Source organism: Tribolium madens, unplaced genomic scaffold (genome assembly GCF_015345945.1).
Source record: "Tribolium madens isolate multiple individuals breed KSU strain unplaced genomic scaffold, Tmad_KSU_1.1 Scaffold_1;HRSCAF=32;Tcas5.2_LG8, whole genome shotgun sequence".
NCBI lineage: Eukaryota > Metazoa > Arthropoda > Insecta > Coleoptera > Tenebrionidae > Tribolium > Tribolium madens.
The window spans coordinates 6,598,848-6,611,324 of NW_025400984.1; the positions used below are offsets into that span (position 1 = coordinate 6,598,848).

At 29.9% G+C, this 12,477-nt stretch overlaps 4 protein-coding genes across 5 annotated transcripts; 2 read left to right on the forward strand and 2 right to left on the reverse strand.

The window, feature by feature from the left end:
* Positions 1 to 55: 55 nt before the first annotated feature.
* On the reverse strand, positions 56 to 1,805 carry LOC123004027 (juvenile hormone esterase-like). The gene is made up of 5 exons (XM_044397129.1): positions 1,671 to 1,805; positions 1,487 to 1,627; positions 905 to 1,435; positions 534 to 854; positions 56 to 487 (listed from the first exon to the last, which is right to left on the reverse strand). The coding sequence occupies exons 1-5, from the start codon at positions 1,803 to 1,805 to the stop codon at positions 59 to 61; spliced, it is 1,557 nt and encodes a 518-aa protein (XP_044253064.1). The 3' UTR covers positions 56 to 58.
* Positions 1,806 to 7,308: 5,503 nt separating this feature from the next.
* Positions 7,309 to 8,264, forward strand: LOC123003538. The gene is made up of 4 exons (XM_044396351.1): positions 7,309 to 7,427; positions 7,489 to 7,527; positions 7,720 to 7,910; positions 7,973 to 8,264. Exons 1-4 carry the CDS (start codon positions 7,398 to 7,400, stop codon positions 8,178 to 8,180), a joined length of 468 nt encoding a protein of 155 aa, XP_044252286.1. The 5' UTR covers positions 7,309 to 7,397; the 3' UTR covers positions 8,181 to 8,264.
* Positions 8,265 to 8,709: 445 nt separating this feature from the next.
* LOC123016488 (serpin B3-like) lies at positions 8,710 to 10,289 on the reverse strand. The gene is made up of 4 exons (XM_044416915.1): positions 9,978 to 10,289; positions 9,144 to 9,932; positions 8,949 to 9,099; positions 8,710 to 8,902 (listed from the first exon to the last, which is right to left on the reverse strand). The coding sequence occupies exons 1-4, from the start codon at positions 10,089 to 10,091 to the stop codon at positions 8,778 to 8,780; spliced, it is 1,179 nt and encodes a 392-aa protein (XP_044272850.1). The 5' UTR covers positions 10,092 to 10,289; the 3' UTR covers positions 8,710 to 8,777.
* On the forward strand, positions 10,234 to 12,451 carry LOC123016487 (serine/threonine-protein kinase Chk2-like). 2 transcript variants are annotated; one of them, XM_044416912.1, is made up of 8 exons: positions 10,234 to 10,514; positions 10,560 to 10,811; positions 10,859 to 10,989; positions 11,036 to 11,158; positions 11,206 to 11,409; positions 11,457 to 11,686; positions 12,003 to 12,180; positions 12,224 to 12,451. In XM_044416912.1, exons 1-8 carry the CDS (start codon positions 10,397 to 10,399, stop codon positions 12,341 to 12,343), a joined length of 1,356 nt encoding a protein of 451 aa, XP_044272847.1. In that variant the 5' UTR covers positions 10,234 to 10,396; the 3' UTR covers positions 12,344 to 12,451. The 2 variants fall into 2 exon arrangements, with proteins under 2 accessions (XP_044272847.1, XP_044272849.1); XM_044416914.1 differs by lacking the exon at positions 12,224 to 12,451 and adding an exon at positions 11,797 to 11,837 and having other exon boundaries at positions 12,003 to 12,123.
* The last annotated feature ends 26 nt before the right edge of the window (positions 12,452 to 12,477 follow it).

Sequence of the window (12,477 nt, forward strand, 5' to 3'; positions counted from 1 at the left end):
TTTATTAAGAAACATTTAGTTAAAAATCAAACTCCAAGGTGACTCTATTATTTTATCGTTACATTAATTTACCATTAGCGGGACTTCTAATAAACAATTTTTTCCAGAATATCATTCGCTGAGCGTCAGGATTGGCCGAAGCAACTAACTCATCACCAATGTCTAAGAAATCTAATTCGTCTTCATTATTAACAAATCTCCAAATAACATTTAACAATATATCGTCTCTCCGAGGAGTCGGATTTGCATATTTTGCAAAATTGCACCACAATCTGACAAACCTCTTCATTGCTTTGTGTTCCTTGGTTCCAGGTTTGATATTTGTGGCAAAATTTTTAAAAATGTAATTAACATCCACTGAAATCCCTGATATCTTCAAGGCAGTTTTTAAAGACACTCTGTATAAGTAAGTGGGGGCTCGAGATAAAACGCAATGCCTTTTGATAGTTGTTTGAATTTCGAAAACTGTCTGAGAGTCAGAAATTAACTAAAATTTTCTGAATAATTTTTTGTGATAAAGGTTCGTTACCTACAGTTGTTGTTTTGGTTTTGTCTCTTGGTAAAGTTTCCTCAGAACCGTAATAGAACTTTCTGATTTCTTTGGCCACTGTGTAGCTTTCAAGACTACCAAACTCGTAACCAAAAAACCAAGGGATGATTTTTTCTTCAAAAGTTGGTCCTTGATTGAGTTCGGAACCAATGGTTTCGTTGGAAATGTATCCACATATAAGTGGTACCTGGTTGAAATTTCCCGAAGAAATAATTTTAAAAGGATCTTCTTTCAAGAATGAGGGTTCATCTGATTTCTTCTCAACGACGTAACCAAAAAGATTGGGGTCAAATGGACCACAAGTCTAAAACACAAATGTCAAAAAATGCCCATAGAATTTTTCCCACTACCTACTTCTATTAAAGTCTTTTGGAGTTTATAAATATCTTGGACTTTCAGTGACATTAAGTACTTGTATACACTTTTTTCATCCCTTAATTTTAAAACTGAAGCTATTTGTGCAATTGTAAGGGTGCCACGTGCCTTCAAACTCAAAATGGTACCACTCTGAGCTATAGCTTTATGAAAAAGGGTTTTGCTCATAGGCGATAAGTGCAAAAGATGGACAGACATGGCACCTGAACCGGAACCAAAAATGGTTATATTATGTGGATCTCCACCAAACAATATAATATTTTTTTGAACCCATTTCAAAGCCATTACCATGTCTTTAAACCCAGCATTGCCGGGTACTCCTAAAGACACATCTTCAAAACTTAGGAACCCCAACATCCCCAACCGATAATTAATTGTGACAAGTACCACATTTTCGCTGATTAAATAATCAGGACCATACATATCACTGGTACCACTTCCGGCCACAAAATCTCCACCATGAATCCAAAAAAGTACTGGTTGTGTAATTCGATTGGTATCGCTGCGAAGCTACAAAAAATAATTTTCCTACTACAGTTGTGATGGGCTATAGTATTTTACGTTTTTAGTATAGACATTAAGCACCAAGCAATTTTCGCTCCCCACAATTAAATTTTTCTTGAAAAAATGTTGTCCATAACAAGGATCACCCTCTTTGGTCGCGTCGAGAATATCTGTCCAATTTTCAGGGGGTTGGGGGGCCTAAAAATTTGCAAAATTTGATCAAAACCAAAATTATTATTACCTTGAATCGGAGAACATCCAAAGGCGGTTTAGCGTAAGGAATTCCCTGAAACCGGAAGTAGGTGTCACCGTTTATGTCATATGAGGTGGCACCACGTAATTTGCCTTGGCTGATTGTTATTTCCGGGATAGTCATTTTTATGGTAATTAGCAAATATTATTGGATTATCACAATCATACGTTATCCATTTATACAGTTTTGGAAAAGTATTTATTGTTTTTTTATTATGTTATTGTGTTATACAGCACCAACGCAATAATAAAATGGAATTTATAAGTTTTGTTTTTATAACCAATTACATACAATTACAATTAAAATACGAGTGAAAAGTTTTAGTTTTGTGATTTTTGCTTCGCTTCCAAATGTATTTTTTTTATTAAAATTGACTTGCAATTAATTTAACTGCAAAAATTGTAATAAATTTACTACAGGACACGTGTTTATTCAAACACCATTTCTCTAATTTTTGCAAAATATTTAAACTCAAATTATTGTTACAATAAAACAGTCTTATAACTTAAAAAAAATATTAGAAAAGTTTGAAATTTGGTTATGATTTAAACATTGAAAAAAATTGTTATTTTTAAACTTCTTGCCACTCAAACTATAAATCAAATTATGTCCCATAAACATACATTTTTGCAATACAAATTTTTAAACAGACGTTCATGAATTTCTCTAATTGTGTTGTACTCCAAATATATTTCATTCTCATTTCGAGTCAAAAATTCAAAAAAGCGGCTTTCAAAGCTTTCAATTTTATTATTATCAATTACAAATGTTTTTAAATTTGACTTGCACAAAATATTTTAAGTTGAAACGTGTTAGTTTTGGTTTAAATTAAAAGTTTCCACAGTACAGATAAATTTGTGGGTCTATGTCGAGTAAGTGGTACAAATCTTATCCTTTTAAAAATTCTTTTTTTATTTTTAGAATGAGTAAAGTTGTGATTTCTAAATTGATGATTTTGTGTATCAAGTTAAAAGTACTAGAGCAATTTAGGTGTTGGGTTTAAAACGTGACTGGTATAACTGATATCAATTGTGATAAAAAATCGACAAAATTAGAATTATTACTCTCCAAGATTATGAGAGTTGTTGAAAACTAAAACATTTTTTAAAAATAAACAACACTGTTGAGGTAAAAGAAAATGAGCTCTGTGTTTTGTGTGTATGTACAAATCACTCAATAATAATCGGATTACATCAAGACTGAAGTAATCAAGCGAAAGTTACACAATTACTAGAATTTATTAAATTATTACTTCTATTTTTATTCTATGTTATACAATACAGTACATTTTTTATATAATATTCTTTGCACAAAATTATACAGGAGATCCCACGAGTAATAATGAGCCTGAAAAAATTTCGAAAGCAACCAACATTACATTCCAAAGATAACGTGGATATTAAAATATTTAGTTTTTATAAATTAAACATAGTGACCAAGGATCACACTTCAACTTTAATTTATAAAAAGTCGAACCTTTGAAAATTTAGTGAAAATTACTAAAATTTTGCCGAAAAGACCAACAAGATTCTCATTTATGAAGAATGTTTGAAAAACGCTTCGCAAACTGCACGTTTCTATTCAGCGCGATATCCAAATAGACGGACTTTCTAAAACTAGAGTAGTCATTTTGACAGATAGAAATTTGTCAAAAATAAAAATACGATTACTATGTTTAACTAATTAAAACAAAATATTTTAATATCCACGTTATCTATGAAATGTAATGTTAATTGCTTCAAAAAAATTTTCAGGCTCATGATTACTCGTGGGACAGCCTGTACAAGCAGTACCTTACTTTTTTAAGTAATATTAATTTACTAGAATTGTTAAACTGAAAGTTTTTATATTTTTTTGTGAAAACGTTACTACGATAGTTTTGTCAGTTAGTTAATTACTTGTACAGTCAACAAATTAATTTTAAAATACTTTTCAAAAATATAGCTTATAGACATTTGCAACAATCATCAAAACCAAAAATGGTGGATGCGCCGGGACAAAGGTCTATACAATTACAAATGTCTTGCCTATGCTAGAAGTAACTATGATATTTATGTAGATACTTATCTCATAAAAATACTTCTTATCAATTATAAAAGTAGTATGTAAAATGTCAGTTCTACCGCAAACTCAGAAAAGTATAATTTATTAAAGAAAATTCCTACATTTTTAAGGTAACTCAAAAAGTAAATATTTTGAGCAAAACAACCAGATTTCCAAAGGTAAACAGAAAAAATCGTGAAGACAACCACAATTTTCAAGGTAACTCAATAAACGTTAACTTTTCAAGCAAAACACCCCTATTTTCCAGGGTAACCAAAAAAGCAAATATTTCAAACTAGTTAAACAAGGGTAAACAAAACAGTACGATTCTCGCACAAATTATAGAAGTATATTCTTAATAAATTTTTTCACTAATAAATGGAGCAACAAGATGAGATAATATTAAGAAAATGTTCTATCTGCAAAATTATTAAACCTCATTAAAATTTTGTTAAAAGTAAAAATCAAAAATATGGAATTGGATACACATGTTATGACTGTAAAAAACGACAAAATGATAAGTTCACTTGTAATATATGCTTTATGGAAGTACCAGCACGCTATAAAAAAAACATTTTAAAAATATATGGCATGAAAAATTAGAAAAATATATAAGTGACTTAAAACGTGAATTGGAAAATTCGGACGAAACGAATTTGGCGAATACCCAAACGGTATACACCCCAGAAAAAAGATTCAAACTGCTTACAATAAAAAAGTACCGGTTTCTTTACAACTGAAACTAGCTGACCTATCCAACGGTAGTTATTCAATCTTTTTACACAAAGACAAATTACGAAAATTGAGAAATCTAAAAAAGATAAAAAAGGTTGTAGAATAACAATGACTTTTGATCAATTTAAGCAAAATCATACTGGTGGATTTCTACCCCTATTATTTGCAGGTTTAGGTGCTTTAGGTGCTTTGGCAGGAGCAGGAGCTGCAATAGCAAATTTGGTTATAAATAAGAAAGCAAAAGATAAAGAATTGGAAGAACAAAAACGGCATAATAAAGCAATGGAGAGAAAAGGACTAAGCAACAAAAAAAAAACTGGCAAAATCAAGAAGAAATAATTCCCTTGTCCAATTTTGATATACTAAAACTAGTTGATAATTTGAAAATAAAAAATTTTAGAGGTGTTTTTATGAAAAATGAATTACCATCCAAACCAAATAAAAACGAATGTGGTATTTTAAATCTAAAAAACTAAGATAATTTGTGGTATAATGAAGAAAGATATCAAAATTATGACGATCCACCTATCTGTGGTCATTTGTGTTTATTATTTCTACAAAATCTACAATATTTTTTATAAATACATGAAAGCTGTTTTTACAAAATATTCATTATGAATATGTAAATTTTCAACCAGACTCAATTTTAAACTTAAATGCTGTTAATAGGAAAACAGTTGTGGGTGATAAATTTATTGGACCTCGATTTCAGTACTATATAACTGGTAAAGTTGTACAAAAAAGTAATGATCATGATTTTAATGCTGATAATAAAGTTACGTTAAGTGACAATTTTCCAGCACATTTATTTACTCAGATAGAGGTTAAAAAACATGATAAAATGTTAGATCAAATAGAATATGTTGGAGTACTATAAAAGGAACAATAAGTTATTCACTGGATAATAATGGTCTCACAATTAATTCTGGTTTTCAATCAGAATATGAATCACAATTAAAAGATTTTTCAGTATTTGAAAATCTGGCTAATTTTGGTTTAGGGTTCTTTAAAGACGTACAACATCCAATATTTAAAGGTGGTTTTGAAATAACTTTTACAAGAAACAGTGATGATAATGCTATATGTAAAAAGCCAACTGATCCAAAAGCAAAAATAATTATAGAAGATTTTATTATTAGAGCTCCAATAATTACCTATCTGACCAAAGTTGAATTGATTAACGAATTAAAAGTATTATCACAAAATAAACAAAGCATATTTATGTTTAGATCCTGGCAATGTATTTAGAAGAAAAATATATCAGGAAAAACAATATCCATCAATATAACTAATATTTATAGGAATGTCCACAATCCATTATTCGGAATTAGCGGTTTTCAAGTAGATAGAGAAACAAATAATGATCAGTCAAAATATTGTAGCTTATTTAATCATTGCAATCTTAAAAATCTTTGGTTTGAAGTTGATGGTATTAGATATCCAGAAGAAATGTTAAATTTAGATTGAGATAGAAATATGTATAATATTGCTTACGCCATTTTAACTCATTATAAAAAAGTATGTGGTAAAACATTTAATAAATTACCTCTGATGTATGTAAATCCTAAGCAGTTTAAGAACGCAAGACCTTTTATCCCAGTTGATCTTACAAATCAACCACAAAATACAAGTAGATCTAGAAGTAATATTATTTTACATGGTGATTTTGATAAGGCACTTCTGAATTTCTTTATGATATTGTTAATAACACTTTTAGTGAATCAATCTGAGTTTTTTATTATTAAATGGGTAATAGCTATTTTACTAAATGCAGGAAAAAAAACTAAAAATGTTAATCCACAAGTTGTAACAACAAAAAATAATAGAAAACGATTAAAGTCAAAATGCGCGGTTTGTGGTAGAACGAAATCAGAATTCGTACGATAGTTTATAAAATAATTTTTCATATAAATGGAAGGTAACATATTTGAAAGTGAATGAAATATTTACTCTTTGTTGTAAAACAAACGGTGAAGAATTTAATTTTTTTATAACACACGATGAGCATATTGAATTGCTACGAAAAGTTACTGTTATTTTACTTACAAAATTACCTCCAGAAGTAGCGCAAAAACATCTGAATAACTTCTTAAAATTCGTCTAATTAATTATAATTAACAATCGTGTTGGATAAATCGGACTGTATTGTTTACCCTTGTTGAACTAGTTTGAAATATTTGCTTTTTTGTTTCCCCGGGAAAATCGGGGTGTTTTGCTTGAAAAGTTAACATTTATTGAGTTACCATGAAAATTGTGGTTGTTTTCACGATTTTTTCTGTTTACCCTTGGAAAGCTGGTTGTTTTGCTCAAAATATTTACTTTTGAGTTACCTTGAAAATCTAGGTGTTTTCCTTAAAAAATTATACTTTCCTGAGTTTGCGGTAAAACTGACATTTTACATACTACTTATAAATAATAATTTCCAAATAATCAAAAAATATAATTTTTATATTAACTTACATATTAAAGTTTTCGTTCATTTATCTTTTATTTATTTATTTTGATTTTATTCTTTAAGTTTTTGGTAATAATACAAACTTTGTTTACAGTGCAAAATAGAAATGTTTTTGTTATAGTTTATTAATGAAAATACGAAAATTTGAAGAGTTGATAAGGAGAAAACAGATTAGTTAATTAGTTCATGGATAATGTTATTTATTATCATACCTAAAGTATTTTTTGCAAAAATATTAGTTAAAACATTTTTAATGTCAATATCAGTGAATAATACAGAAACAGATTGCAAAATAAATAAGTAATTTCATTATTTCCTCTGCGCATGTAGGTAATGACACTATTTACACATTATTTATTTTTTATAACTCACAATAAATTTAATCTAAATAGGGTTATACATATTAATCACAAGTGACTATTTATTCAATGATAAGATAAACATCTTACAAATTACCTATATATTTTATTCAGGTGCCCAAAATGAAAGTAATATTTTTACTCACCTTTGTGGTAAGTGAATTATAAAAAACATATAAAAATAAACATTTTACAAATTATATATTTTATTCAGGTGCCCAAAATGAAAGTAATCTTTTTACTCACCTTTGTGGTAAGCGAATTATAATAATTACTTTTTAACAAAGAGTCATTTAAATATTTTTAAATAAGCTTAAGCCAATTTAATTGCAATCAATTTTCAAAATCGTTAAATAACTTTTAAATGACGGCGCAATTCTAATTACAATTATGAATTAAATTTCCAATCCGATTCCTTGTACTTTCTTTCTTGCTCTTGTTCTAGATTTTCGTTGTACATTCACAATATTGTGAACCAAAAGACGAATTTTTAAACAAGAATTCCTCGGAATGGGATCTTTTTATGGAGAAGCTTGATGAAGTTACATTTAAAACAAATTATACAGCATTTTGTAAGATAAACACTCACAAAGAAGTGGTCGTCAATGCGAGTTCACCTATTTTATGGGAATTACGGTGAGTAATATAAACACAAAATAAAAAAAAATCATGTAGTTTTAATTTTTGAAAAAATATAGATTTGATATATATAACAAAAGACAACAAGAAGAAAATAAGACAATCGAACAATGTTATTCCGAAAATAAAGGAGAAACAACTTGCGATATTCAGGGCTTCCAAGAGTGCATGAAGAATGCAAGAAAAGCTATGCTTCAAGATTTAAATTCTGAATGGTGGAAGAGCGAAATTCAAAAAAAGTTAGAAGAAGAAGCTGAATTATGTTGATGAGAAACATTTATTATTATTTAATATTATGATGTCTTTAAATCTAAAAACTTAAAATAATTAAAAATACGTATATTAAAAAAACTTTCTTAAAAGCTTGCTCTGTTTTACAAAAAAAGTAAAAAACATTTTTTAAGTTATTGTAATAAATTGTTTTTGTAAAAGGTCAAGCNGATGTGTTTGCTTTGTGTTTAGATTTAATTTGTTTCTGTTTTTTGTTATATTGTTCTATGTTSTTTGATTTTTTGTTATGTTTAATTATTGTTTCACCAGTGAGAAATTTTATTTGATTCCTAATTGTGTTTACACCATTTTTATTCTGTTTAGCAAACTCTTTTAAGGTAAAAGCTTGCTCTGTTTTACAAAAAAAGTAAAAAACATTTTTTAAGTTATTGTAATAAATTGTTTTTGTAAAAGGTCAAGCGTTAACCTTAACCATTAATAAAATAAATTGATTATTATTTGTTATTTATAAAAACAAATAAAAYGGTTTATATGTTCCGTTAACATYAAGACCTCATATTATATATAAGAATTTAAAAAAGTTATATTTTTGTTCCTTTTATTTACACYAAATTAAAAATAACTGTCATGTTTTTAGTATTGCGGATCAACAACTCTTCCTGCAAAAAGAATCACACCTTTGACTTGAATATAAAACAAAAAGGGATGATTTGCTTTAAAATCTTTGTCAGTACGTGGAGGTCCAGACATCGTAAAAACTGAAAAAAAAAWWTATAAAAAAATCTTTTGGGTACACAACCATACTTAGATTCGTAGCAGCTGCTGCTTCAACACCATYCTTGTTAACATCAATATAACTCTTTTGTGTAACCCCTCCCACAACAAGCTCCCCTTTYTCTCCAGCAATTCCACTAAAATCGGCTTCACCGTTCATAAAAGCCTTCCTAACACCTAACTGCAATCAAAATCAGTATTTTCATAGATTTTCTGCACTCTTACCTTTTGTAAAATTATTTTAAAATCAATCGTACTTTCAATTTTGAATCGTGGTAACTCTATGTTAATAATAACAGGTTGAAATTGATGTTCCTTGAAAATTTTATCTGTTTGTTCTTCAAGCTTGCCGAGCCCGTCTATATCATTTGGTAACACAAAAACCATATGGGCATCTTCTCCTTTGAATGGAACTTTCAAGAATTGGGCTTTTAGTTCTTTATCTTCATAAAGTTGATAAGAACCGCCAAGATCCATCATGAATTGAGTTTCGACCTTGTCAGTGGCTGTTTTATAAAAAGTTTTATTTAAATAAGAATATTTGTGAAAATCTCTGGAAGCCCAAGGTGCTTTAAAATAAAGGGCATTTATCATAACAGAAGGACTGCCACGGAGACTATCAGRCTGTATCAGATTTTTTATTTTATGGTTTGTCTGATTCTCAACCCACTGGTTCATAACCCTGGCAGCTTCTWCACCTTTGGAAAAATCAATATTTTCAACCTCWGAATGGTACGTATCCGTTGCAATTTTCTTAAAATCATCTCTAATAGAAAAATTTTCTTGAAGATAAATCTTGTTGGCAGTATGAAGAGAGTAGTGTTCAGTCCCCTTAAAAAGCAAAAAAAATTTTTTGAAAGCAGTTTGAGTTTTTTGATCAGAATTGGGTAAGTGGAGAGCAGTTTGGATTTCTGTAGCTGTCTCATCTTTGGCACCAGACTGAGCCAAAGCTAGAACTACTTCAGCAGAAAGGGGACTCACTAGAARATTGTTCTGTTCATTTTTTACACTTTCCTACAAGAAATCATAAAATTTTTAAATAATTTTTGAAGAACTCACTTTATAAACAGCARAAGTAAACAAATGATTGGCTTCTACAAATTCTTGAGAGGCCACATTCGCCACATAAGTGGCAAAAATTACTAAGAATATAAGAAAAGCAGTAACCTTCATTGTGACTTTAAAATATAATAAATATCTTGTTGCTTGGGATGTGTTTGTTATCTAAATAAATCCATAATAAAGGTCAAGTCAAAAAAAAATATTCGAACTTCCCGCACATTGCGCACGTGTATTTTCGACCAATCACAAAGCTTCATTTCGCGCCTTTTGTTTGTGAATAAACATGTCTACCGGCTATTCTTTCGAGTCGAGATGTAGTTCGAAAGTTCCTCTGCTTAAATTGTTGTGCCATATTGTTTTTATATCATTTTTTGTTATTGTACACCTTTATATTGTTTACGTTGTTTGAATTAGAAATGGAAGATCTTCCATTAACACAGACGCAGGAGGACATCGTAGCCTCCCAAGAACTAGATGAAATAAGGAGACCATGGGGGCGACTGTGTGCTTGTATTTCATCAATGATGTCTATCGGTGAGTCTTCTTCAATGCGGGCTTTTAACTTTTACGAAATTCTAGATTTGTTTGAACCGGTATATACTTTTGGAAGAGCCCCCAGTTGCGATATTTTTGTCGACGAAAGACAGTTCCCCACAATTTTAAATGTTAGCAAATTCCATTTTAAGTTGTCGAGAGAAGACAACGATTTGATTTATATTACAGATCTAAGCAAAAACGGAACATTTATAAACAAAACAAAAATTGGTAAAAATAACAAATGTGTTATTTGCAATGACGATGTCATTGCTATTGGACAACCCAGTATTATAGGTATTAGCGAAAGTCAAGTGTAACACAAAACATAACATTTTGCTCAGCTTACAGTTTCATATGCGATATCAATCGTGAAGATTTCGAGTTTCTACCTCGAGAATTACGCCAAAAATACACTATTACAAAGCTTTTAGGAAAAGGTTCTTTTGGCCAAGTTCGCTTAGCGACTGATAAGGTTTATTTTTTCATGTTTGTTATGTTTTAACTACCTGTAATTGTAGCATACTCTGGAACAATTTGCTATAAAACGAATTGATAAACCAAGGTCCAGTATCTCAACGCGTCAGAGGGGTAATTCCACAAGTATTAAAACCGAAGTTGAGATACTAAGCTCGTTTAGTCATGTAATTTTGAGCTGTTAAAATTCTGTAAAATAATTGCGAAATTTTAGGCCTTTGTTATTCAAATGAGAGAAGTTTTTGAGACTGAGAATGAGGTTTTCTTAGTTTTAGAATATATGAGTGGTGGGGAACTCACAAGTAGAATTCGTTCATCTTTACCGCTACCTGAGTGTGAGGTGAAGTTTATTTTTTATCAAATCTTACTTGGAGTGAGATATTTACATTTAAATGGGGTTACACACAGGGATTTGAAAGTAAGACAACCACATTTGTAAAATGCATATTTAGTCTTGTCTTGTAGCCTGAAAATGTGCTTCTGAGTACACAAAATCACTATCCCGCAATAAAAATCACAGATTTTGGATTAAGCAAAATCATGGACGACATAAGTGTGATGGAGACTGTCTGTGGGACTGTTCAATACGCTGCACCTGAAGTTTTGCGATTTTTTGAGCCCTACAACAGAAAAGTTGATGTTTGGAGTCTTGGAGTGATTCTGTTTTACATGCTGAGTCGAAAACAGCCCTTTGCGTAAGTATTATTGTTTATTAAAAAATTGTAAACGAGTTCTGTTAGAAATCTGAAAATTATTTATAAAAATGTACAGTTGCTATAATTGGACTGAAATTTTAAATATATAGGCCTCGCTACGCTCTGTTCGTCCACTGTCAGATAAAATAATGTGAGTAATAGAACTTAATAGAGTAATAGAAGTAGAAAACTGACTGCACTAATTGTTATTATTTTATCCTAAAGCTATTTTACCACGTTTTATATTTCTGCTAGTTTAATCTCTGTAGCTTTAAAATAAATATATTGTGATTTCTTTTTAATATTCGTTTTGCAGTGGTTCCAGTAGGGAAGAAGTTGCGCAAAACATTGTAGCGGGTAAAATAACATGGGATAATAAAGCCTGGAGAAGTATTTCAGAGTCGGCCAAGGATCTGGTGAAATCTATGATCACCGTGAACCCAGTTTTTCGCTGTGCAATTGTAGATGTTTTCAATCATGAGTGGATTGCAAAGGTTTTGTAAGATTTTTTACGACTTGGATAAATTTTGTTTTTAGGATCGTGAGACCAGAAGAAAGGTTGATGAAATGATTCAAAGTTCTGAAGAATCTATCTACCTATCTGCCGACTCGGACGACAGCCTCCAATTACCAAAGAGAAGAAGGATCTCTTTCTGAATCTTTATATTAATAGTATTATCATTTATTTTTGTTTGTTTTATGTTTTGTATTTTTTTACATGTTTGTTTTACTTTTTCATTTAATTATATTCTATATTTATCTTGAAATGTGTTTCATTGGGATTTGGGATT

Bases quoted from the DNA above. Each gene is read 5' to 3' on its own strand.
- LOC123016487 (XM_044416912.1), top strand. From the start codon at position 10,397: ATGGAAGATCTTCCATTAACACAGACGCAGGAGGACATCGTAGCCTCC. The intron at 10,515-10,559 runs GTGAGTCTTCTT...ACGAAATTCTAG, and splicing joins TTCATCAATGATGTCTATCG to ATTTGTTTGAACCGGTATAT. The intron at 10,812-10,858 runs GTATTAGCGAAA...CATTTTGCTCAG, and splicing joins TGGACAACCCAGTATTATAG to CTTACAGTTTCATATGCGAT.
- LOC123003538 (XM_044396351.1), top strand. From the start codon at position 7,398: ATGAAAGTAATATTTTTACTCACCTTTGTG. The intron at 7,428-7,488 runs GTAAGTGAATTA...TATTTTATTCAG, and splicing joins TATTTTTACTCACCTTTGTG to GTGCCCAAAATGAAAGTAAT. The intron at 7,911-7,972 runs GTGAGTAATATA...GAAAAAATATAG, and splicing joins CCTATTTTATGGGAATTACG to ATTTGATATATATAACAAAA.
- LOC123004027 (XM_044397129.1), bottom strand. From the start codon at position 1,805: ATGACTATCCCGGAAATAACAATCAGCCAAGGCAAATTACGTGGTGCC. The intron at 1,436-1,486 runs GTAAAATACTAT...TATTTTTTGTAG, and splicing joins TTAATGTCTATACTAAAAAC to CTTCGCAGCGATACCAATCG. The intron at 855-904 runs GTAGGTAGTGGG...TTTGTGTTTTAG, and splicing joins TCCAAAAGACTTTAATAGAA to ACTTGTGGTCCATTTGACCC.